The sequence below is a fragment of the Neoarius graeffei genome, chromosome 16 (genome assembly GCF_027579695.1).
Source record: "Neoarius graeffei isolate fNeoGra1 chromosome 16, fNeoGra1.pri, whole genome shotgun sequence".
Lineage (NCBI taxonomy): Eukaryota > Metazoa > Chordata > Actinopteri > Siluriformes > Ariidae > Neoarius > Neoarius graeffei.
Genome location: NC_083584.1, coordinates 7374442 through 7401005, shown reverse-complemented (window position 1 = coordinate 7401005; position 26564 = coordinate 7374442). Strand labels below are relative to the sequence as shown.

General features: G+C 44.4%; 1 protein-coding gene across 1 annotated transcript in view; it reads left to right on the top strand.

Moving 5' to 3' along the window:
- LOC132900386 (NACHT, LRR and PYD domains-containing protein 12-like) overlaps positions 1 to 26564 on the top strand; it is a 103126-nt gene that overhangs the window by 24899 nt on the left and 51663 nt on the right. The window contains exons 7-9 of the mRNA XM_060942451.1: positions 4699 to 4872; positions 22113 to 22286; positions 23047 to 23220. Coding sequence (XP_060798434.1) covers positions 4699 to 4872; positions 22113 to 22286; positions 23047 to 23220 — 522 coding nt within the window. The remainder of the gene's footprint in view (positions 1 to 4698; positions 4873 to 22112; positions 22287 to 23046; positions 23221 to 26564) is intronic.

Below are 26564 nucleotides of genomic sequence, written 5' to 3'. Positions count from 1 at the left end.
TTGTATAGCGCTTTTAACAATAAACACTGTCGCAAAGCAGCTTTACAGAATTTGAACGACTTAAAATATGAGCTAATTTTATCCCTAATCTATCCCCAACGAGCATGCCTGTGGCGACGGTGGCAAGGAAAAACTCCCTCAGACGACACGAGGAAGAAACCTCGAGAGGAACCAGACTCAAAAGGGAACCCATTCCCATCTGGGCAACAACAGACAACATGACTAACATCAACAGTCCTAACAAAGTCAGCTTCATTGATGCTATAAAGCCCCCACCAATGGAAACCTGAGTGCAAAACTGTTCATGACAACCGCAGTCCCAAAGTCAGCAAGTCAACTGCAGTCCTAAAGTCAGCAAGTCAACTGCAGTCCCCAGCCACAAAAGCACCACTGCAAGAGTCCAGAGCGTCCTCCAGGCGCGACTCCCAACTGTCCACATGGGGCCGCCCTCCACAGGAGCGATTCGATGAGACTCCAACCAGACACAGGGCACCAGGATAGACCAGGCAGGTCTGAGGAGCAGGAGAGGCCAGCATCTCGATCCCAGGAACAACACGTAACTCAGAGGGACAGATTTTTTTTTTTTGGGGGGGGGGAGAGAGAAGAGAGAGAGAGAAAACACAGGTTGTTAGGTATGCCCAATGTCACCTGAATAAGTAGGAACAGTGTACATATTGCACTGAGTACAAGCAGGGACTCCGGCAACTAACTATGACAGCATAACTAAAAGGGGAGAGCCAGAAGGTAACACAGGCATGAGGGAGCCCCGGGACATAAAGCAGCAGCCACTACACCGTCAACAAACTCGAGTGAGCAAGCAAGTGGGGACTGACAGCATCCATACATCCCAGTTTACCAAAACACTCTATGTCTGAGGACCCTCCAGATCTACACCTTTACCTCATAAACACCATTAACAAAAGGCTTGACTAAACAGATATGTTTTCAGCCTAGACTTAAACACTGAGACTGTGTCTGATTCCCGAACACTACTTGGAAGGCTGTTCCATAACTGTGGAGTTTTGTAAGAAAAGGCTCCGCCCCCTGATGTAGCCTTCACTATACGAGGTACCAGCAGATAGCCTGCACCTTTTGATCTAAGTAGGTGTGGCGGGTCATAGAGGAGCAGAAGTTCACTCAGGTACTGTAGTGAGAGGCCATTCAGTGCTTTAAAGGTCAATAGTAGTATTTTATAATCAATATGAAATTTGATTGGGAGCCAATGCAGTGTGGATAAGACGGGTGATATGGTCATATTTTCTAGTTCTAGTAAGGACTCTTGCTGCTGCAGTTTGAACTAACTGGAGCTTGTTTATGCACTTATTGAAACATCCAGACAGTAAGGCATTACAATAATCCAACCTGGAGGGAACAAAAGCATGAACTAGTTTTTCCGCGTCATGTAGTGACATTAAATTTCTTATCTTCGCAATATTTCTTAGATGAAAGAAAGCTATCCGGGTAATGTTATCAATGTGAGTTTCGAATGAAAGACTGGGGTCAATAATCACTCCGAGGTCTTTTACTGCTGCACGTGAAGAAACAGAAAGGCCATCCAGAGTTACTGTGGAATCAGAAAACTTATTTCTAGCTGCATGTGGTCCTAGTACAAGTACTTCAGTCTTGTCAGAGTTAAGCAGAAGGAAGTTAATAAGTATCCAGTGTCTAATGTCCTTTACACATTCCTCAATTCTATTAAGCTCGTGTCTCTCATCTGGTTTTGCAGAATCATACAACTGTGTGTCATCAGCATAACAGTGGAAACTAATACAATGTTTATGAATAATATTACCCAGAGGTAACATATATAAAGAAAAAGCAGTGGACCCAAGACAGAACCTTGTGGAACACCAAACTTTACCTCACTAGGTCTAGAAATATCACCATTTATATGAACATACTGATAGCGATCAGTTAAATAAGAGCTGAGCCAGGAGAGGGCTGTTCCCTTAACTCCCACAACATTTTCTAGTCTATCCAGAAGAATGGAATGATCAATTGTATCAAATGCTGCACTAAGGTCAAGCAACACAAGCAGCAAGACACAGCCCTGATCAGACGCCAACAGTAGGTCATTTACTACTTTAACCAAAGCTGTCTCTGTGCTATGATGAGGTCTAAATCCTGACTGATACATTTCATGGATGTTATTCCTATGTAAATATGAGCATAACTGTTGTGCCACAGTTTTTTCAAGGATCTTGGAGATAAAGGGGAGATTTGATATTGGCCGATAATTGGACAGCTGACAGGGATCAAGGTCAGGTTGTTTAATCAGGGGTTTGATAACTGCTAGTTTAAAGGATTTGGGTAGATAGCCAATCGTAAGAGAAGAATTTATTATTTTTAGAAGCGGTTCAATTACTTCAGGTATTATCTGTTTGAATAGACGTGTAGGTAAGGGATCTAGTACACAAGTTGAGGCTTTTGATGCCGAGATTAATGAAAGTAATTCAGTTTCTTTTAGGGGAGTAAAGCATTCTAATTGATGATCTGACACAGTTATATTGTTAACTACAGGGTCACTTACATTGTCTGACCTTAAATTAGTAGTTTGAATTTTTTGTCGGATATTTTCAATTTTGTCATTAAAAAAAATTCATGAAGTCATTGCTACTCCATACTGCAGGTGTGCATGTATCTATAGTGGACTTATTCCTGGTTAATTTTGCGACAGTATTAAATAGAAATCTAGGATTATTTTTGTTATCTTCTATTAGGGAGGAGAAATATGTTGATCTCGCAGCACTAAGAGCTTTTCTATACTTCAGGAAGTTCTCCTTCCATGCTAATTTGAACACTACCAACTTTGTTTGATGCCATTTACGTTCCAATTTTCGAGTGGTCTGTTTTAACGTGCGAGTGTCATCATTATACCAGAGTGCTAATTTTTTGTCTCTGACTATTTTCCTTTTAAGAGGAGCTACATTATCTAAGCAAGGTATGGCGGAATGTTGTCTCTAAGCATTCAGTCGCCTGATCAAGTTCTGCAGGGGCTGACAGTGACCCAATCAAAGTTGATAACTCTGGGAGATCATTTATAAAGCTCAGTGCAGTAGTTGACGTGAATGTACGTTTAATACAGTAGCGTGGTGAGGTGCATATATTATTACTCAGACATAGTTTGAATGAGATGAGATAATGATCTGAGATAACTTCAGACTGTGGAAGTATGACTATATTTTCTACGTTTAACCCGAATATTAGTACTGTGTGCATATATATAATTTTTCCACAATGGCAAATTTACGAGAGGTGCTTAGATAAATCCAATTACTGGGCGATAATAGGGATACAGTGTAAATCAGACTGCATGGAAAGTAAATTTATTTATAAAAGCAACTAAAATTTGCAATATATTTTAACATGTGGCCTGAAACTTAAAATCTACAGAAATCCAGATGGCTTGACAATTAAAGGGCTATAGATCTATTTAAGAACACAAGGGTTTGTATCATATAAAGTAACGGTCTTATTGTAAAAACTAGGGTCGAGATCTAGTTATCTAGTTCCTGCACTTCAAATAAAAAAAAATGACAAATAAATAAACACATTTTCAATAATGAGTTAGTTATCTGTAGTAAATAAATAAGAAGACATGCATGTCTCTCAGCAGTTTCAACAAACCCACCAGCAACCATCAGTGTGCATTTTAGTTATCTGAATACTTTAATTCATTTAGAAATTAAATTACAAATTAAATTAAAACAATTGTAAAAGAAAATGTATTGAATTAATTGATATTTTGCAGTGCATTCTTCATTAATCAGTGTTGGCAAATTTTATTTTTAAACGTAATTTTGAGCAGAAAGGGAGATTGTTGTGTCATAAATTTTCCACAATCTGACATCATGAACCCAGCCAGAAACAAAATATTTGTAAGTGTCAAAGCTTTTGTAAGCTTTAAACTGGCTGTTAGTGTAGTAAGATGTTGTCAGAACCAAATAATCAACAATGTCAATATCTGTGACCTCGGGGACTTTTGCTTTTGACCCCAGTGTTCTGTTGGCCATTTCTGCAAGACTTTTTGTGTTTAGGGCTTTTGACGTCGCTGATGTGATGGAATATGGGTCTGTTTTTCTAAGGCTGACATTTGGACATTTATTGACTGATGTACTTATTTATTAATGTACGGTGTATTTCAATTTGCTTTTATCATCTAATTTTCTTCAAATATTCGTGAAAATTAAACACCGGACACGCACTACTTGCCATTGTTGGTTTTACATCCAAAATGGCTGCTGCACTGTTGCTGTGTTTACATCAGTCACGTATTCGGATCGGTACAATAATTACAGTCTCCGTCATAAAGAATGCAGGAAGCAGTCTTAAATAAGTGAGGGATGGAGAGACTGGGGACATTTACTCCTTTTTAGTGGAATTGTCTTTCATCATGAAGTTCCATTTTCTTATGAAGACTCGCATGCTCTCTCTCTCTCTCTCTCTCTCTCACACACACACACACACACACACACACACACACACACACACACACACACACACACACACACACACACACACAATAAATAGAAATTGTTTGTGTTTTTTTGGTTATTGCTCTTGTATAAGTCATGACTAAGTTTCTGTATTTCATTGTGATTAAAGACTGCTGTGTCTCTTTGATGAAAAAGTTCCTGCTGAACTGATCTGTGTGTCCTGAACTGAGAGAGTGAAGAGTGTGTCATTGTCTCTCTGCAGGTTGCGTTATTGTGAAATCTCAGATGAAGGCTGTGCTGCTCTGACTTCAGCTCTGAGATCAAACTCCTCACACCTGAGAGAACTGGATCTGACTGGGAATAAACTCAGAGACTCAGGAGTGAAGCGTCTCTCTGCTGTACTGGAGAATCCTCACTGTAAACTGGAGACACTGAGGTAAGATCATCTCTCTGAGAGTCACATGACCTGATCCTCAGTAAGACACATTCTCTAATAGTGAGACTGAAGCAGAGGTTTTAGATTCAGCATCAAATATCCTGAGGAGAAAAATCATTACATTTCATTCCACATTGCTGTTTTTTCCTGATCTGATCACAGTATTTCTGTATTCAGTGTTTGTAGTAGTATAAACAGATCAGGGCCGTGTTTCCCAAAAACACAAACATCATTGTATAACCCCTTCAGACACAAGGAAAAATGCTATGGAACTTCATGTGTACACATTATGTCCAAAGGGGTTAATGGTAGAGCGAGCATCACTTTGAACTCTCTCTCTCTGCCAGTTAAAATGATCTTAACTTTTTGGAATGATTTTCAGAAACTCAGCCCTGATTGTTCTTGTAAATTTGACCTCTCTCTCTCACACACACACACACACACACACACACACACACACACACACACACACATGGCTTCATTTATCAATCTTTTAGTCAAGTGGTGTGTAAATACTCGTCAAAGCCAAATTGAACTGAACATTTCCAACAGAAAGGCTGATTTTCTTCATACTTTTTTCTGCTTAAAGGTCATAGGCAACGGTCAGAGGTGAAATGTAGAATATCAACTTTATTGTCTAGAAGAACGACCCAAAAAGTGAATTCAATCTTCCTGGTGTCTAATTCGCACCCTAAAATTGAATAAAATGCTTAAAATATACTGTTTTGCCCAATTTCCGAAGGTTTCTTTACATCTCACTTATGCGCGCTTTCACCGCCAGGGGCCCGTCGTCGTGACGTCATTTAAGCCAAACAGACCGGGAGCAGCTCTGTGTTTACCTGCGAACCGAGCACACGTTTAGGAGGTTCATTTATTTAACCACTTTTTAAATATACTCTTTTTTTTTTTTGCTGGAGAGAAACATACAGGGCTAATTTTCAACAATTCAATAATAACATATACCAGGACATTTAATGGGGTTCCCCACTGATGCGCACAGGGGCACGCACACACACACACACACACACACACACAATCCCTATAATAGAACATGGATTCGTTTATATTGCTAATATAATTTATTGCTAATATTAATACAAGCATTATACCATTTATAGCCTACTCTAAACATACACACAAACATTAATTATGTTAGCCAATAGCATGTTAGCATGCTAGCAGGCGGCCATTGCAAATCAACTTCAACTTAGTGGCCACTTTATTAGGAACACTTGTGTAAAACATGCACAGACATTTACACTGAGCACGGCAGCCATTGTCATGTCAGCAGGCTAGCAGTTAGCATGTTAGCTGTGACTAATCAACTTCAACTTAATGGCCATATTATTAGGAACATGTGTGTCTGTATCAACACACACATGCATTTAGCTTGCAAATGGAATGTGAACCATTAGCATGTTAGCATGCCCGCAGATATTATTTTAGCGGTGACAAATTAACTTCAGCTTAGTGGCCACTTCATACACTTGCGTTCGGACACACACACATTTATCATGTTAGTCAATAGCATGTTAGCATGCTGGCAGGTAGCCATGATAAACTATCCCTTTTGTCTCATTTCCACAATGATTGTATGTTGTGTACTTGTTACTATAAAATTAAACGTGAGGCATATTTACGGGTGAACACTTTGTATGTGACCTTTATTCTGCCGCGAACATATTACACTGAATAGATCAGACCCCACATATCAAATCCTGATGCACCCCCTAGGGTGAACTAATCGATCTATGATGATCCCAGATCATTCCAACAATACACTACATCCTCCCTTTTAAGCATGAGAGTCATCTTTAACTTTAATAACACAACAAGAAATAACATCTGGATAAGACATTTTAAATAATATCCTTATACTGTTCAAATACAACCTTTGAATCACATTACATAAATGAAGTCTTCAAAAATGAATTTCTTTTTTTTCTGTTCTTCTGTCTCTTTTTCTTTTCTTTTTTTCATTTCAATCACTCTGTTGATTATAAAAATAGAGAAGTAAAAACTTAACTCATTAAGCTGGAACACATAGATGTAAACAAAGTCAGAACTTGACTTATCTGTAGGCTGGACCTATGGTAAGTATTATTTTAACTCATAGTCCATGAACTTTGTAGGCATCTTCACAAGTCTCCCACTTCTGGTGCTGTAGGTGGGAGCAGCTGGAGCGGGACTCTTTGGTTCACAGGCAGGTGTGCTTCGGTCTTGCAAGGCCTGTGATGCGCTGTCCTCTCTCTGTGAAGTGATGGGTTGCTCCAGCAGTTCATCATCGTCTTCTCTGTGTAGACTGGGGTGAATTCTCCTCAGATGACGTCGGTTTCTCCGGAACGTGACACCACTGGGAGTCTGTACGTTGTATGCACGTGGTTCCACTCTTTTGCTTAGGATAGTAGCTGGTTCCCAGCCACGACGTGTTGCCATGTGAACTGTGGTACCAGGAACAAACTCTGGCAGAGTCTTTGTGTTGTGGTTGTAGTAGTGCTCTTGCCTAGCTTGTAGGTGTTTCAGCCTAGAGTGAAATCCATGTGGGACAGCTGGTTGCAGGACAGCTGTGGAGCTTGGCAAGGTGCTTCGCAGTACTCTTCCCATCAGGACTTGTGCTGGTGAAAACTCTGTGCCAGTCACTGGAGTGTTTCGTAGTGACAGGAGAGCTAAGTGCGGGTCTGTGCCAGTCTGTGTTGCCTTTTTAAGTGCGTGCTTTACTGTCTTCACCATTCTCTCTGCGAGGCCATTTGATTGTGGATATCCAGGGCTGGAGTGGACAAGCTTTATGCCCCATGACGATGCAAACTGTTTCATTTCAGAGCTGGCGAAAGGAACATGATCGCTTACCAGCTCTTTTGGGATTCCATGTCTGGCGAACACGGTCTTCATCTTGCATATGACTGCGTAGGCGGTTTTGTCAGGTAAGTGGAGCACCTCTGGATACTTTGGTATGTAATCCACCATCAGGAGGTATGACTGTCCGTGTAGCTCAAAGATGTCAGCACCAATCTTCAGCCATGGCAGCTCGGGTACCTCGTGTGGAATCAGAGGTTCTTTGTGATTCTGTGGCTGGAGTTGTTGGCATGGGCCACAGCTTTCCACCATGTGCTCAATGTCATGTGTCATACCTGGCCAGTACATCACTTTTCTTGCCTGTGCTTTCATCCGCTGTATCCCCTGGTGTGCGAGGTGCAGTCTGTCAAGCATCAGCTGCCTCACACTCTGTGGGATCACAATCCTGTCACCAGTCATCAGTATGCCATCCCTGATGCTGATGGAGTTTCGCATAGTTTTCGCATCAATCTACTGGTGTAGATTGATGGAAACACTGCCCCGTCGTCTCGGCCAGCCTTTGTTGTGTAGCTCCATCACCTGTTGCAGTACGTTGTCTGTCGCTGTGGCAACCTTGAGCTTTGAGAGAGTGTCTGCATCGAGCGTGTCTGTGGCTTCCATTGTATGCACTACTCTCTCCTCGAACAGATCCTCCTTCGCGTCATCATTGCATTCAGTGACAACAGCACGGGACAGGGTATCAGCAACGTGCATGTCCTTGCCTGCAGTGTATGTTATCCTCAGGTCATACCGTTGGAGCTGCAATAGCATGCGCTGAAGTCGTGCTGGTGCCTTGCTCAGATGCTTTTTGAAGATGACTTCTAGTGGTTTATGGTCTGATTGTACAGTCACTGTGTTGCCATAGACATACTGGTGAAAACGCTTGGTTGCGAAAACTATTGCCAGCAGCTCTTTCTCTATCTGAGCATAATTCTTCTCAGACTCTGTGAGTGCTCGTGAAGCATAAGGCAGTGGCCTACCTTCCTGCAGCAGACAGGCGCCGAGTCCGTCTTTTGATGCGTCGCACTGTATGGTGAGTGGCTTGCTCTGGTTGTAGAACTGGAGCACTGGGGCCTGCATGAGGGCAGTCTTGAGCTTGTCTAGTGCAGCAGTGTGTTCGTGGTTCCAGTGCCAGGCAGCATCGTTTCGTAGCAGCTGCCTGAGTGGGCTTGTGATCATGGCTTCATTTGGGATGTATTGGCAGAGATATCTTGTCATTCCCAGTAGCTTCTGTTGTCCTTTCTTGTCCTCAGGCTGCGGCATGTTTCTGATGGCTAACACCTTGGACTCATCCGGCTTCACACCCTTCGAGGTGACGACATGTCCCATGTATCTGACTGAATCCACTTTGTATTGAATTTTCTCTTTGTTGAATTTGATGTTGTTTCTCTGTGCAGTGTCCATGACTTTCTGCAGAATGGCATCATGCTCCTCCTCAGACGCAGCGGCGATGATCATGTCGTCTGCAATTATATGCACTCCATCAATGTTTCTGAATGTCTCACGGTTTTTTTTGTTGGAAAACCTCGCTGGCGGACTTAATGCCAAAAGGAAGTCTCTTAAAGCGAAACCTGCCCCACGGTGTGCTGAATGTGCAGAGCATCGAGGAGGGCTTGTCCAGTCTCACTTGCCAATATCCATCCTTTTCATCTAAGATGGAGAAGATGGTTTTCCCTGACAGCCTGTGGAGGACTTCTTCCGGGGTAGGTATTGAGAAGTGCTGTCTCTTGATCGCCTCATTCAGGTCACGAGGGTCCAAGCACACCCTGAGCGATCCGTTTTTCTTCTCCGTGATGACCAGGCTATTTACCCATTCTGTGGGCTCTGTCACAGGTGCGATGACATCTCTCTCAACGAGTTCTTCCAGCGTGGTTTTCAGCCTGTCCATGACAGCAGTGGGGATTTTCCTGCAGCCGTGCACTACTGGGGTCACCTCTGGGTCTGTGTGAATGTGATGCACCCCGGGAAACTGTCCCAGACCACTGAAGACGGAGGGGTAGGCGTCCACTAACTCCTCTTTTGTGGCTGGTGCCTTGACTGCAATGGTCTCCATTCTTTTGACCAGCTGCAGCTGTTCACATGCGTCTCTGCCTAATATTGGCGTGGAGGAGTGCTTGGTGATGAAGAACTGAAGATCTAACTTCGTCCTGGCCACATCACAGGTAAGACTCGCGGTGCCTTCTGGCTTCAGACGTGCTCCTCCATAAGCCACGAGAGCTATGCAGGTGGGCTGCAGCTGATGAGGACCCGGAATCTTCTGCAAAATGCTCAGAGGGAGCACATTCACGTCTGCCCCAGTGTCCAATTTAAACCTGACCTCTGTGTTTTGTATTTTGGCTGTTGTGTACCATGCATTATCCTGCTGAGTGCTTTTGGGTCCAGCACAGGACATAGTCCCTATGAACAGAGATTCGACCTCAAGATCATGCACGCCTCGGGCAGTGGCTCCTTTATCTTGTGTTGACGTGCACATCTTCGCGTAGTGGTTCCTCTTGTTACAGTTGTGGCATATGACGCCAAAAGCTGGACATTGATGAGGTTTATGCGCCCCGCCGCACTTTCTGCATGTGATTACGTTTGCTGCTTGTGCCTTTGTTTTATCTGGTGGTCTTGTCTTTCTTTTCATGCCCGCTCTCCCCTTCTCCGAGCTAGCTGTCACCTTGTGAAGAGCCTCCACGGACGCCTCTGGCTGAGCTGCTTGTGCCTTTGTTTTATCTGGTGGTCTTGTCTTTCTTTTCATGCCCGCTCTCCCCTTCTCCGAGCTAGCTGTCACCTTGTGAAGAGCCTCCACGGACGCCTCTGGCTGAGCTGATCGCATGGCACGCATCTGTGATTTAGCGGCTTCTGCTGCTCTGCAGATATCGACTGCCTTATCTAAAGTCAAGTCCGTTTCTCTTAATAGCCGCTCTTTCACATGAACATCAGGCACAGTAAACACAAGCTTATCTCTGATCATGTCATTCTTAGTCATTTCAAAATCACAGTTTTTGCACTTCTGGTGAAGTTCCGTCACAAACTGGTCAACGTTGACTCCTTTTGGCATGGGTAGTGACCAAAACTGATGGCGCTCGAACACGATGTTCTTCTTTGGTATGCACTACTTTCTGAAAGCATCCAGGATATCTTTAAGTGTAGGTTCGCCGTCCTCTTCTTCCGTTTCAACATCGAGGGTGTTGTATCTCTAATGCATCCTCACCGACCGTGTGTAGCATGATTGCAATCTTCACCAGTTCATCCTTTTCGTCTGCACTCATAACCGTCATGTACAGCTTGAAACGTTGCTCCCATTGGTGCCAATTCTCGCTAAGGTTGCCTGTGAGCACTAGCGGTGCAGGTGGCTTGAACTGGTCCATGCTAACACTAACGTTCGGTCACTCGATGTAAACTTAAAACTAATTTTCTTCTCACCACAGTGGAGTTACGACGAAAAACTAATGGTGTCTCGTGTCACATGTGGATGAAGAAAAAACCTCTTCTGACACCATGTTGTGTACTTGTTACTATAAAATTAAACGTGAGGCATATTTACGGGTGAACACTTTGTATGTGACCTTTATTCTGCCGCACACATATTACACTGAATAGATCAGACCCCACATATCAAATACTGATGCGCCCCCTAGGGTGAACTAATCGATCTATGATGATCCCAGATCATTCCAACAATACACTACATTGTACAGGATCCTGCAGGATTCTTTACTTGAAAAATTGCAAGCAAAGGTAAAAATATTTATCTCCAATCTTCTCCTTTTTGCTTGAGCATTGCTGGTCCGTTTCTTCTTTGACTGCTTGCTTTTGTGCTCAAATTTTGTTGGAACAGCGTCAGGTTTGAGCTTCTGTAATGGCGGTCAGGCAGTCAGGGGACATGAGATGGACTTGGACGTTTTGAACATTTATTTTCCTTCAGAAACATAAAACACAAATAAGCCGTCAGGCTCCGGTGTACATATAACTTGCAGCATCCGATAGAAATGCACAGCTTTTCCTTCTGTGCCTCATATAACAAAATTATGTTCATTTCACTTTCCCATAAGGAATGCATCTTCAAACCTTACATTTACACATTAACACACTGTACACTTACATATGGGGTGGAGCAGCATACCTTCAGAAACATAAAACACAAATAAGCCGTCAGGCTCCAGTGGACATATACTGTAACTTGCAGCATCTGCGCAAATAAAATACAAGAGTTGCACGGCGTTACATGGGCTAATAACATACATGCATACATTGTTCATGCAGCGCTAGCAGTCTAGACAGAATGGAATGTTCACACGCGTGGCGTGCCTGCTAATTACTGTTCGAGAACATTCCGTGAACATTCGCGATCTTATCGCATACAGACAGATAAACAAAAGCAATGCACACATACAAAGTATGTCAGACTATCTATGCATTCAATACATGCTAAAGTAAACGGTATCTTCCATGCAAACCAAACTAAACGATCCACGGAATGCATGTGAACTTGCTAGCGGAGTTTAGAACTAGCCACGTTAATCTCAGTCTGCATAAACTCATGTCAGGATTAAAAACATTAATAAACTTTCTGTCTGTGACACAAATTTCACTCAAACCCTCACAATGCATGTAACATACCATCGTGCATGTAATATGTCGTGTTTACAAACTTAAATCATGTTTTACCATAAAGAAATTGAAATACAATGTGGAATGCTTTACACAGTGAACCTACCCGATAAAAATGCACAGCTTTTCTGATCGGGTAAGCCAAGCGCTCAGGAACAACTCAGCAGACCTGCAGTACACCTTACCTCCAAAGGTGTTTACTATACAAGTACTGTGAGATTCTGTTCAAATTGTTTTTTTTTTTCCTTCTATGAAGCCTGAGCCATTTATTTTATTAGTTTATAATTATTGTTTAATTTAGTCTTCAGGAGAGACTGCCTGCACACAGTACTAGTATTAATATTTTTTTTTCTTGCATGAAAGCTGAGGCATTTATATTATATTTTAAGGGAACTTAAGGTTCTATACACTTTAACTTCTGAACCAATAGGTGCATTTGGATAAGTAAAGCCTATTTTTCTGAATTTTTGTAGTCCTGGTAATCTTTTATATTGGTAAAGTTGTTTATAGGACCATTTCTCAGTGTCTTTTTTTTAATCAATAGTTTTTCAGTAATAACGTAATATTTAACATATCACTCAATTTTAATCACAAAAAGAGAAAATCGCAACAATTTCTCACAACTTTCACTTCCTCCCGCAATGTAATCACAACAAAAACCTAAAAAACACTGCAACTTTCATCGGAATTTTTTGGAAAACCTCGCAACATCAGACATTTTAGCCTGCAACAATCACAAAAAAGGCCCGCGAAATCCTGGGGGGGGACTGCTATTACTTGACTTCATGGTCTCAATATCGAAAATCTTGCACAAATATGCAACTTCCAACATAATTATCTGGATATTCAACAGATTTCAGCATCAGATGAATTTGTTTTGACCGCCGCCATATTGAATATACGTCGGACCTGTTCGTGTATTTCCGCCGCCCCGTTTGTAGCATCCCAAGCGAGTAAAACCTGATCCAAGTCTTTCGCTAGGTGGTGTCTTATGGTCTATGTACGAATTCGAAAGAGACAAGAAAACATGGATAAGAAAAAAAAGAAAAATACCGTATTGGCCTGAATATAAGACGACCCTGAATGTAAGACGACCCCCCCCCCCCCCCCTTCCAAGTTCATCTTTGGGGAAAAAGTTTTTTGAAGACCAAATGTTCATTCATAGCGTGTTTATTTCAAAATTCTGTTTAAAATTAGAGGCTTTTGTTTTTCACATTTAAATAGAGGTCATTTCAGTCTCATTTCCGTGAACACTTTTCATAGAAGTACATCCAGGGCCAATTCAACAGGCTGGTGAAGCCTATGAAAATTCTGCAGGGGCCAGGAGGCACACATCTCAAGGTAAAAGGCATGTTCCCAGCCATTCTCAGTAAGAATAGTAAGAGCACCACAGAGGACATCTACGGTATGTTGTGAAAGGTGTGTGTCACTACTAGGCCCAATGGCTAAAGAGGAGCTAAATCATCTGGAGCAGCAAGGAGTCATCTCTAAGGTGGAGGAGCCGATGGAGTGGTGTGCACCCATGGTGGTGGTGCCTAAGTGTACAGGCTCGGGCAGGGCGAGAATATGCACTGACCTCATTGAGCTGAATAAATCAGTGATGAGAGAGAAACACCCACTCTCCTCAGTCGAACACACCTTCGAACAATTTGCTGGAGCCAAAGTGTTTTCAAAGTTGGATGTCAGTGCTGGATTTTGGCAGATTCCACTGTCCAAGGAGTCTTCCCTGCTAACCGCCTTCATGACCCCATCTGGGCAGTACTGTTACAACCATTGGTGCTTCGGAATCTCATCAGCACCAGAACACTTTCAGAAACACATCACGCATTCTGGAGGGCCTGGATGGTGTTCTGTGTCAGATGGATGATGTGCTCATCTGGGGAGCCACACAGAGTGAGCACGATGAGAGACTGCTGAGGGCACAGTCATGCCTACAGGAGGTGGGAGTTACACTCAATGACAAGTGTGAGTTCTCAAAAAGTAGGATAAAATTCCTGGGGCAGGTCATTGAGGCATCAGGGGTCAGCGCAGATAAGTTGAATACTGTCAAAGCCATAAAAGAGCCAAACAACATCAACAAGGTGAGATGTTTTCTGGGGATGACAAACCATCTTGGGAAGTTCCTGCCTCACTGGGCAGAGAAAATGCATCCTCTTGGAGACCAACTGAAAAACTCCAGCATGTGGACCTAGGGGCCACAGCAGCAGCAGGCTTTTGATAGCATCAAAGCAGAACCGACGTCACCTCCAGGGCTGCCACTGTATGACCTGAATGTTGAGACAATGGTCTCTGCTGATTTGTCCTCATTTGGGTTGGGCGCCATACTTCTCCAGCAGTAGGCAGACACAGGATGGAAACCAGTGGCATATGCTTCGAGATCCCTCAGCAGTACTGAACAGCGATATGCCCAGATCGAGGTGGAGGCACTCGCCTCAACATGGGCCTGTGAGAGGTTTGCTGAGTTCCTCATTGGGAAAAGCTTCCATATTAAAACTGAACACAAGCCTCTGGTTCCCCTGCTGGGCTCCAAGAGCTTAGATGAACTCCCACCACGCATACAGCATCTGCGCATGAGTTTAATGAGGTTCTCCTATACCATCTCACATATGGCTGGCAAAAACATTGCAACTGCAGATATGCTATCCAGAGCTCCTGTCAGCAACATAGCAGAGGGTCTGCAAGAGGAGGAAATCAACCTGTATGTTGATCCTGTCATTGCAAGCCTGCCAGCTACAGAAAAGAGACTCAGAGAAATACAGACACATCAGGACAGTGACGCCATTCTCCAGCAACTGAAGAAATTCTGTGTGGAGGGATGGCAGATACAGTAAGTTCTCTACTGAAAAAGTGTTCCAAACCTGTCTGCCATTCTCATGTGAGCTCATGGTCAACAATGGTCTGCTACTCTATGGCAGCAGGAGAGTAATCCCAACATCACTCAGAGCAGACGTACTGTCCAAGCTGCATGAGGGCCACCTGGGAATAATCAAATGCAGGGAGAGAGCTAAGCAGTTGGTGTGGTGGCCGGGCCTCAGCAGAGAGCTGACAAAAATGATAGAGAACTGTGACACGTGTGCCCACGAGAGAACAAATCTCAGAGAAATGATACTACCTACAGAGTTCCCATCAAGGCCATGGTCCACTGTAGGAGCAGATCTGTTTCAGACAGGAAGCAAGCATTACTTGGTCATTGTGGACTATTGCTCAAGATACTTTGAAGTGGCCAGACTAACATCCATGATGTCAGAAGCAGTGATCGAGCACTTCAAGTCTATCTTTGCATGTCACGGGATACCAGAAGTAGTGCGCTCGGACAGTAGGCCACAGTTTGCATCTGAGCCCTTCAGAAAGTTTGCACAGGATTGGAGCTTCAAACATGTGACATCCAGTCTCCATTTCCCACAGAGCAATGGGGAGGCTGAGTGTGCTGTAAGGACAATTGAAAGTCTTCTTAAGAAATCCAGTGATCCTTACTGTACCTAGCCATCATGGTCTACCACGCTGCACCTCTGGCGAATGGATACAGTCCCACAGAACTCCTCATGGGGAGGAGAATAAGAACAACTGTTTCTGTCATTCCATCCCAGGTCAAACTGAGATGTGCAGACATGGAAAAACTGAAAACAACAGAACAGAGATACAGACAAAAACAGCAACAAAACTATGACCGCAGACAATGAGCGCATGACTTGCCACACCTGCAACCTGGAGATCAAGTGTGGGTCAAAGATGTACTCAAAAGAGGCAAAGTTTTGTCTACAGCAGACACGCCAAGGTCCTACATCATTGAGACAACTAGGGGCACCTTGCGTAAAAACAGATACCACCTCTCACCAACCCCTGGAGTGCCTGAAACACCTACTAACTTACCTGAGGCAAAACCTGAAAATACTGCTCCTGATGCAGTGGCTACTTCTGTCACACCTGAGGTCCAGCAAAACGGCAGTCAGCAGGCTCCAATGTGTTAGAGACGCTTTTCTACCAGAATCAGGGCACCTCCAGTGTACCTGAAAGGCTTTGCTTGTTCATAGATTTCACAGCTGAGTGAGCTATGGGGCAGAAAAATCCCTACACTCAGTTGGAGGGTTTTGGTAGTCCACCCCATCCCTCAGAGACAGGAGGAGAAGAACAAGTGATTGATGAAAAGACTCTTTAAAAGGACTATTTTGTTATTTTGTTGTTTTGCAATGCTAGATGTATTTACTGAAGTTACACTGAAAAATGTTTCATTGTTTACCAAGCACTTATGCTGGAGGGAGTTAAAATGTTTTCATCGGCACATGCTGAAAAATGTTTTGTTGTTTGCAGAGCAAAAGTGTTTCACAGATAAAGATTATGATAAAAGGCAGGATAAGCCATACGTGTTCTTATTAATATTGATCCTGTTAATACATTGTAACGTTTTTGTATTGGTGGGTGGAGCACAGAGGACGGCAGGACAGAGATAAGGTTTGACAGACTGTTTTATTTTCACTTTTCAGTGCAAATGTTTTCTACTCTCAGCCACACACGCACACACATTCCAGTCATCTGGTTGTGGAGAGAGCTCCTTCCGCTCTCGCTCTCCCTCCTGATATAGGGCGCGGTCACTGGGAAGACACACAAACACAGGTTAATTGCTCTCAGGTGTAGTGATTCTGCCACTTACCTTCCCTGACTCCGCCCTCCTGTCACAGACCGGCGCTTGACCACGCCCCCGCTGCCACATACATGAATTAAAACACTGTCCTATACATTACATCTGTGAAGGAAAGTGAATATTTCTCTATTTACAGTTTTCATACTGTTTACTAAGGCCTACTCATGCGTCTTCCCAGGGAAGGTTCTTTATTTGGAAAGGGAGATGTAGTATTAGGGAAAATACCTGGGTAGGAACCTTGTGGAGTTGTATTGTGTTGCACAGGGAAGTTCAATAAAGTACGGAGTAAACCAACAAGAAGTGTCTGTCATATGTCCTGTGTCAAGCCTCCAGATATTACTCCATTGCAAATATAAATAACAGAACACCACTGATGTCCATTTCCTGAGTTGAAATGTTCTTCACGGTGACAGCACCTTCAGGTTCTCTTTCTTGGTGATGTGTTGTACTGATTTCATGAACTTGGACTTATCAGGGAAGGAACTCGACAGTGAAATAGTTATTTTTCCTTTAGTCTGTTCTAGAAAGCGGTTGATCTGAGTGATGGAGTTCATGTCATCTGGCTGTGTTTCTGACACACCTGAGCAGTCAGAGTAACTCACCTCATCTGAGGAGATCTCACCCTCCTCCATGTGTGTGAGTTGTTCTCCTGTAGCACCTCGACTGCACTCTGCTCTTTCACTGTCTCACATTACACTCTTTACTGATTCACTGGGGCTTTTGGGATGATTGGCATTTTCTCAACTTCTGACTCTTTCCATATTTTTTCTTCTTTAACTAAGCCCCTCATTTCACCGAGTACGATCTGGAAAAATCGCACGCGACCACGCGTGACTATGATCGCAGCTATGCTTTCCACTAGTCGTGGGCAAAATCCGTGCGCCGTAAACCCATTGTTTTCTGTGTATGCTCTATGTTCAATGTTATCTCGTTCGACCTTCGATGTGTACACTCTACCTGCGTCCTATACGCTCTGTAGACGCTTTACATACGCTCTACTTGCGTCTATCCACTCGATCTGATGCGATCTTAACACGACAAAGGCTCGTTCTGTTCGACCAATCTGCGACACAGCGTTGATCTCTCGGCGATCTATCCTCGCAAGTGCGCGACCTCGGCCGATCAAGGCTCAATCTTGGCCGATCTAGCTACATACGAGTTGCAACCTACCCTCGATCAATACGATTTAGCCTGAGATATAAACATTCTAGCCTCGCTCTGTATGCTCAATTCTCGATCTTTTCTAGACAGATTCATGCCTGAGCTACGCGCAAATTTGTCACGGTTGCCCGGATTTGCATGCGACCCACTGTGACCGTATAAAAAGGCCCAGCGATTGGTGGCCGACCATCAGTTTTTGACCAGCCTCCGAAGGGACAACATGGACCCAATCGCTCTGCATCATGCTATTGCGCCCTATTTATATGACGTTCAGTAGGCGTAGCTTAATCGGATTAGGCGAAGATAGGTCGCAACTTAAGCGATGGTCTATCTTTATTGGTTGAAGTAGGTCGCACCTTAATCCTCTTTAGAATCCAATCGTGCCCATGGGAAGAATAGGGAGCGTACGGGTCTAGGGAAGGTCTGGGACAGGTTGCGCGGAGCGAGGCTTGATCGCAAAAGAGTGAAGCTAGATCGCATGGATCGAGTGAGTGTCGAGGATGGGCCAAGCAGCACAACCATGCGCACAATCAGTTCTTGCTTGAGAAGACTGAGCATCGCTCATCCCCGTTCTAGCCTCGATTGTCTCTTGACCAATGCATCCTTTCCTCGACCTTGTTCACTCTTTCGACACTCTCTGTGCGACTTTTAGGTCAAGGCTCAGTTTTTTGACATGTCAAAAAACCGAGCTATGATCTCTTTGTCGGGGAGACCATTCCTTGACCACGTGTAACCACGGAAGACCAAGGCGTGACCAACTCTCGGTCAACTGTCGACTGCGTACGACCTGCAGCGACCAAGCCACGCTCTGAGATCGCAGCTCGGTCTTCCGGGAAGATTTCTCGGTGAAATGACCCCCTAAGTTTTCTCCACCTTTGCCAAGTTTCTTGACTCCATTTTTCTTTAGTTGGAGTCTTGTGTGTTCTCCTGCTGCAGCTTTGTGGGATTAGTGACAGTCTCAGTGTCAGCATTAAGGCCGGTATCACCACTAGCGCTACTGCTAACATCCGGAGTCACCTCAGGTTTAGCAGCGATGCTATCGCCAGCACCAGTGTTAGAATTAGCAACTGTACAAGCATTAACATTAGTGTCAGGATTGTTTGCAGTGTTAGCATCGTTAGCATTACTGCTGGGCTCAGCACTGACCTCTTCTGCTCTCCTGCTGACTGTCTCCACCCTGCTGGTGCTGTATCTCGGCCGTGTCGCCCCCTGAGCTCCCCGACTGCACAGCTCTGTGTCACCAACTCAACTTTTTATCCCCGATGTCCCCACACTGGAAACATCTGAGGCTTTCAGTCCTGGTGAACACAGTGTAGCTGCTATCACCATGTTTACATTTAAAACTTATATCGAGGGTTTCATCTTGGTTATTAAGAAACATAAAAACCTGCAAGTGAAAAGACACGACGTTTCACTGCCGAGTTTTTACAGTCAACAGGAATCATTCTCATGGAGCTCAAACACACACTAAATAGAATTTATTATTTAGTTATTACTCTTGTATAATTCATGACTAACCGCGAGTTGGCCTAGTGGTTAGCCTGTCCGCCTTTCAATTGGGAGATCACGAGTTCTATTCACAGTCGGGTCATACCATAGACCATCCTAAAAATGGTACCTACTGCCGTCTGGCAAGGCACGCTGCAATACAGATATGAGTGGGGAGTAAAACTCTCGCGGTTCCCAGAGGACGAGCCGCCCACTGTAACCCGAGCTATGTAATAGGCGAGAGGCCGAGGGCTACGGAAATGGAGATCGGTGCCGCCCTATGTGTCACATGGCGTGGGAAGGACTTTGATTTGATTTGATAATTCATGACGAGGTTTCTGTATTTCATTGTGAGCAAAGTTTTATCTACAGCAGACACGCCAAGGTCCTACATCAGTGAGACGACTAGGGGCACCTTGCGTAGAAACAGATACCATCTCTCACCAACCCCTGGAGCGCCTGAAACACCTACTAACTTACCTGAGGCAAAACCTGAAAATACTGCTCCTGATGCAGTGACTACTTCTGTCACACCTGAGGTCCAGCAAAACGGCAGTCAGCAGGCTCCAATGTGTTAGAGACGCTTTCCTACCAGAATCAGGGCACCTCCAGTGTACCTGAAAGACTTTGCTTGTTCATAGATTTAGCAGCTGAGTGAGCTATGGGGCAGAAAAATCCCTACACTCAGTAAGAGGGTTTTGGTAGTCCACCCCATCCCTCAGAGACAGGAGGAGAAGAACAGGTGATTGATGAAAAGACTCGTTAAAAGGACTATTTTGTTATTTTGTTGTTTTGCAATGCTAGATGTGTTTACTGAAGTTACACTGAAAAATGTTTCATTGTTTGCCAAGCACTTATGCTGGAGGGAGTTAAAATGTTGACATCGGCACATGCTGAAAAATGTTTTGTTGTTTGTGTAGCAAAAGTGTTTCACAGATAAAGATAATAATAAAAGGCAGGATAAGCCATACGTGTTCTTATTAATATTGATCCTGTTAATACATGAGTTAAAACACTGTCCTATATACGTATTACATCTGTGAAAGAAAGTGAATATTTCTCTATTTACAGTTTTCGTACTGTTTACTAAGGCCTACTCATGCATCTTCTCAGGGAAGGTTCTTTATTTGGAAAGGGGGATGTAGCATTAGGTAAAATACCTGGGTAGGAACCTTGTGGAGTTGTATTGTGTTGCACGGGGGAGTTTAATAAAGTACGGAGTAAACCAACAAGAAGTGTCTGTCATTTGTCCTGTGTCAAGCCTCCAGATATTACTCCACTGCAAATATACCTGTAAATAACAGAACACCGCTGATGTCCATTTCCTGAGTTGAAATGTTCTTCACGGTGACAGCACCTTCAGGTTCTCTTTCTTGGTGACGTGTTGTGCTGATTTCATGAACTTGGACTTATAAGGGAAGGAACTCAAAAGTGAAATAGTCCTTTTTCTTTTAGTCTGTTCTAGAAAGTGGTTGATCTGAGTGATGGAGTTCATGTCATCTGGCTGTGTTTCTGACACACCTGAGCAGTCAGAGTAACTCACCTCATCTGAGGAGATCTCACCCTCCTCCATGTGTGTGAGCTGTTCTCCTGTAGCACCTCGACTGCACTCTGCTCTTTCACTGTCTCACATTACACTCTTTACTGATTCACTGGGGCTTTTGGGATGATTGGCATTTTCTCAACTTCTTACTCTTTCCATATTTGTTTCTACTTTAACTGAGTTTTCTCCACCTTTGCCAAGTTTCTTGACTCCATTTTTCTTTAGTTGGAGTCTTGTGTGTTCTCCTGCTGCAGCTTTGAGGGATTAGTGACAGTCTCAGTGTCGGCATTAAGGCCGGTATCACCACTAGCGCTACTGCTAATATCTGGAGTCACCTCACGTTTAGCAGCAATGCTATTGCCATCACCAGTGTTAGAATTAGCATCTGTACACGCATTAAAATTAGTGTCAAGATTGTTTGCAGTGTTAGCATCGTTAGCATTACTGCTGGGCTCAGCACTGACCTCTTCTGCTCTCCTGCTGACTGTCTCCACCCTGCTGGTGCTGTATCTCGGCCGTGTCGCCCCCTGAGCTCCCCGACTGCACAGCTCTGTGTCACCAACTCAACTTTTTATCCCCGATGTCCCCACACTGGAAACATCTCAGGCTTTCAGTCCTGGTGAACACAGTGTAGCTGCTATCACCATGTTTACATTTAAAACTTATATCGAGGGTTTCATCTTGGTTATTAAGAAACATAAAAACTTGCATGTGAAAAGACACGACATGTTTCACTGCTGAGTTTTTACAGTCAAGAGGAATCATTCTCATGGGGCTGGCAAACACACACACACACACACACACACTAAATAGAAATTGTTTGTATTTTTTTGGTTATTGCTCTTGTATAATTCATGACTAAGTTTCTGTATTTCATTGTGATTAAAGACTGCAGTGTCTCTTTGATGAAAAAGTTCCTGCTGAACTGATCTGTGTGTCCTGAACTGAGAGAGTGAAGAGTGTGTCATTGTCTCTCTGCAGGTTGCGTAATTGTGAAATCTCAGATGAAGGCTGTGCTGCTCTGACTTCAGCTCTGAGATCAAACCCCTCACACCTGAGACAACTGAATCTGTCTGAGAATAAACTCAGAGACTCAGGAGTGAAGCGTCTCTCTGCTGTACTGGAGAATCCTCACTGTAAACTGGAGACACTGGGGTAAGATCATCTCTCTGAGAGTCACATGACCTGATCCTCAGTAAGACACATTCTCTAATAGTGAGACTGAAGCAGAGGTTTTAGGTTCAGCATCAAATATCCTGAGGAGGAAAATCATTACATTTCATTCCACATTGATGTTTTTTCCTGATCTGATCACAGTATTTCTGTATTCAGTGTTTGTAGTAGTATAAACAGATCAGGGCCGAGTTTCCCAAAAACACAAACATCATTGTTTAATGGTAGAGCGAGCATCACTTTGAACTCTCTCTCTCCCAGTTACAATGATCTCAACTTCGCAGTGATTTTTGTAAACTCAACCCTGATTCATCTTTTAAATTTGATTTTACACACACACACACACACACACACACACACACACACACACACACACACACACACACACACACACACACAGGGTCTCATTTATCAATCTTTTCGTAAAATTGTGTGTAAATATTTGTGTAAACCAAAATGAACTAAATATTTCTGACAGAAAGGCTGATTTTCTTTATAAGTTTGTGCTTAAATTGATCACCCGTAATGTGTGAAGTGTGTTCCTGGCAAAACTGATTTGCATGTAGTGACGCCCACACACACTTCTGTAAGTCGCTCTGGATAAGGGCGTCGACTAAATGCTGTAAACATAATAACAATAAGCAATTTAAACTCCACAGTATATTCCAGATATAAAAGTGCAGTAATCCATGCAAATGATATAAACTGAGAGAGTGAAGAGTGTGTCATTGTCTCTCTGCAGGTTGAGTGATTGTGAAATCTCAGATGAAGGCTGTGCTGCTCTGACTTCAGCTCTGAGATCAAACCCCTCACACCTGAGAAAACTGGATCTGTCTGTGAATAAACTCGGAGACTCAGGAGTGAAGCATCTCTCTGCTGTACTGGAGAATCCTCACTGTAAACTGGAGACACTGAGGTAAGATCATCTCTCTGAGAGTCACATGACCTGATCCTCAGTAAGACACATTCTCTAATAGTGAGACTGAAGCAGAGGTTTTAGGTTCAGCATCAAATATCCTGAGGAGGAAAATCATTACATTTCATTCCACATCGATGTTTTTTCCTGATCTGATCACAGTATTTCTGTATTCAGTGTTTGTAGTAGTATAAACAGATCAGGGCCGAGTTTCCCAAAAACACAAACATCATTGTTTTTTATTTTATTCATTTATTTTTTTATATATTCATATACAATACAATTATACAAAACCATTATAATACAATTATACAAAAATTAGAATTCAAATATAACACCAAATTTAAAATTTAAGTGAAAAACCAAAATTAATAGTGAGGAATAATGTGTGTGTGTGTGTGTGTGTGTGTGTGTGTGTGTGTGTGTGTGTGTGTGAGAGAGAGAGAGAGAGAGTGTATATAACGAGTAGTACTGACTTACTGTTGGACCGGGGAGATGGAGGCTATATCGCAGAGAAGGGGGGGTTTCAAAGGAAATGAGTATTATTATCTTTGTCGGATAATAATAAGAGAAATAAGAATAGGGATAAGAATAGGATTAATTTGATTAACTGACTGATTAACCAGATTGCCTGGGAACCCAAGTATGACCACGGTGTCGTCCCGCCCCCTCACAAGATATACCACAATGAGACGGCAGAGGGAAGGCCCTGCATGCTAACCAGCACACGGCCCAGGGCGCCCAGCACCCCCCCACGACCCACCACACCTCGACTCCAGACCATTACGCAACATGCCATATTTGTCCTATGTAAGAATGTAAATGGCTAGATTGTGGGCTTTCTCTAATGTATTGCATTAAAAGAAGTGTGCGCGCAGGGCGAATCTCTGCCCAGATTTCCCCCTGCACACTGCAACAACCCTGCGTACTCATAGATATATGCCTCCTCTAAATTGTGTTAGCATTAAAAGAAGCGAGGCGTGCAGTGGATCTCAGGTGCAGAGGGTCAGGTAATAACTGTAAGAAGGTGATGAAGGGTGTCCAAAGAGAGGGTGCATCCTGAGTATTGTTTAAGTTTGGAGTGGATATATTGTCCAATGATATATAATCCTGTGGCAGTTCGTAAGAGTGGGAGGAGCACAGAAAGACGGCAGGCCAGAATTCAAGTTCCAAACTAATTTATTTAGCACTTTTCAGTTCTAAATCAACTCTCCCAGCCACGCATGCACACACACAAGTCGTATGGTTGGGGAGAGAGCTCCCCTCTGCTCTTGCTCTCTCCTTAAATAGGGTGCGGTCCCTGGGGAAGACACACAAACACACATTAATCAACCTCAGGTGTAGTGATTCTGCCACTCACCTTCCCTGACTCCGCCCTCCGGTCACAGACCGACACTTGACCACGCCCCCGCTGCCACATACCCCCACCGCCCGACTCAGGCCGGGCGGCCGTCCAGCCTGCAGCCGACTCCCCCCCCGACAGGAGAAGAAGTCCGCCATGACCATCTGCGCCCCCAGCCTGTGTATCACCTTGAAGTTAAAGGGTAGGAGTGCCAGATACCAACGGGTTATCCACGCGTTGGCATCCTTCATGCGGTGGAGCCACTGGAGGGGCACGTGGTCCGAACAGAGGGTGAAAGGACGTTCCAGCAGGTAGTAGCGGAGGGCGAGGACTGCCCACTTGATTGCAAGGCACTCTTTTTCAATGGTACTGTAGCGCCCCTCACGAACCGACAGCTTTCTGCTGATGTACAGCACTGGACGGTCCTCCCCCTCCACCTCCTGGGACAAAACGGCCCCCAGCCCTCTGTCCGACGCATCCATCTGTAACATAAAGGGGAGTGAAAAGTCAGGGGAGTGTAACAGTGGGCCCCCCACACAGTGCAGCCTTCACGTCAGAGAAAGCCCGCTGGCTTTGCTCCGTCCACTGGACTGGATCTGGTGCCCCCTTTTTAGTGAGATCAGTCAGCGGGCTGGTGACGTCCGAATAATTAGGTATAAACCTACGATAGTAGCCAGCCAGCCCCAGGAACTGTCTCACCCCCTTTTTGGTCTTGGGCCTCGGGCAGGCCGCAATTGCTGCTGTCTTGTTAATTTGGGCACGCACCTGCCCATTGCCCAAGTGGAAGCCCAGATACCGTACTTCCACCCGCCCAATCGCACACTTCTTCTGGTTGGCTGTGAGACCCGCCCGCCTCAGCGACCTAAGGACAGCCCTCAGGTGCCGCGGCCAGTCATTACTATAAATAATGATGTCGTCGAGGTACGCAGCCGCATAGGTGGCGTGGGGGCGGAGGACCCTATCCATCAGCCGCTGGAACGTAGCGGGCGCCCCAAACAGCCCAAAAGGAAGTGTGACAAACTGGTGTAAGCCGAACGGTGTGGAAAAGGCCGTTTTTTCTTGGGATAATGGAGTCAAGGGGATCTGCCAATAACCCTTTGTCAAATCCAGTGTCGAGTAAAAGCGAGCCATGCCTAGTCGATCGAGCAACTCATCAATACGAGGCATTGGGTATGCGTCGAATTTAGACACCACGTTGACTTTTCTATAGTCTACACAGAACCGGACTGACCCGTCGGCCTTGGGTACCAAGACCACCGGGCTGCTCCAGTCACTGTGGGACTCCTCAACAATGCCCATTTCGAGCATGGCCTCGAGTTCTTCCCGAACCACTTTTTTCTTGTGTTCCGGTAGCCTGTAAGGGCAGCTATACACTACCACCCCTGGGGGCGTCTCAATGTGGTGCTCTCTGAGGTTGGTGCAGCCGGGCAGGGGCGAGAACACGTCCGAAAACTCGGTCTGCAACTGGGCAACCTCCGCGAGTTTGGTCGGGGAGAGGTGGTCTCCACAGGGGACCGGAGAGGTACGCGATGCCAATGCTCCCTTTTGAACCTCCAGCCCCAGCTCCACCTTCTACGGAACCACCGACACCAACGCCACAGGGACCTCCTTGTTCCAGAGTTTGAGCAGATTGAGGTGGTAAATCTGTAGCATCCCACCCCTGTCCATTCGCCTCACCTCGTAGTTGACGTCCCCGACTCGCCGTGTGACCTCAAAGGGTCCTTGCCACTTGGCGATCAGTTTGGAGTTTGATGTGGGCAACAGTACGAGCACTTTATCTCCTGGTGCAAACTCCCGAAGGCGCGTACCCCTGTCGCACAGGCAGGTTTGCCGTTCTTGGGCCTGCCGCAAATTCTCCGGGGTTAGGTGTGTGAGTGTGTGGAGTTTTGCGCGCAGGTCAATAACGTATTGAATTTCATTTTTACTTGGTGAAGGTCCCTCCTCCCAATTTTCTAGCAGCACATCTAGAACGCCACGCAGCTTACGCCCATATAACAATTCG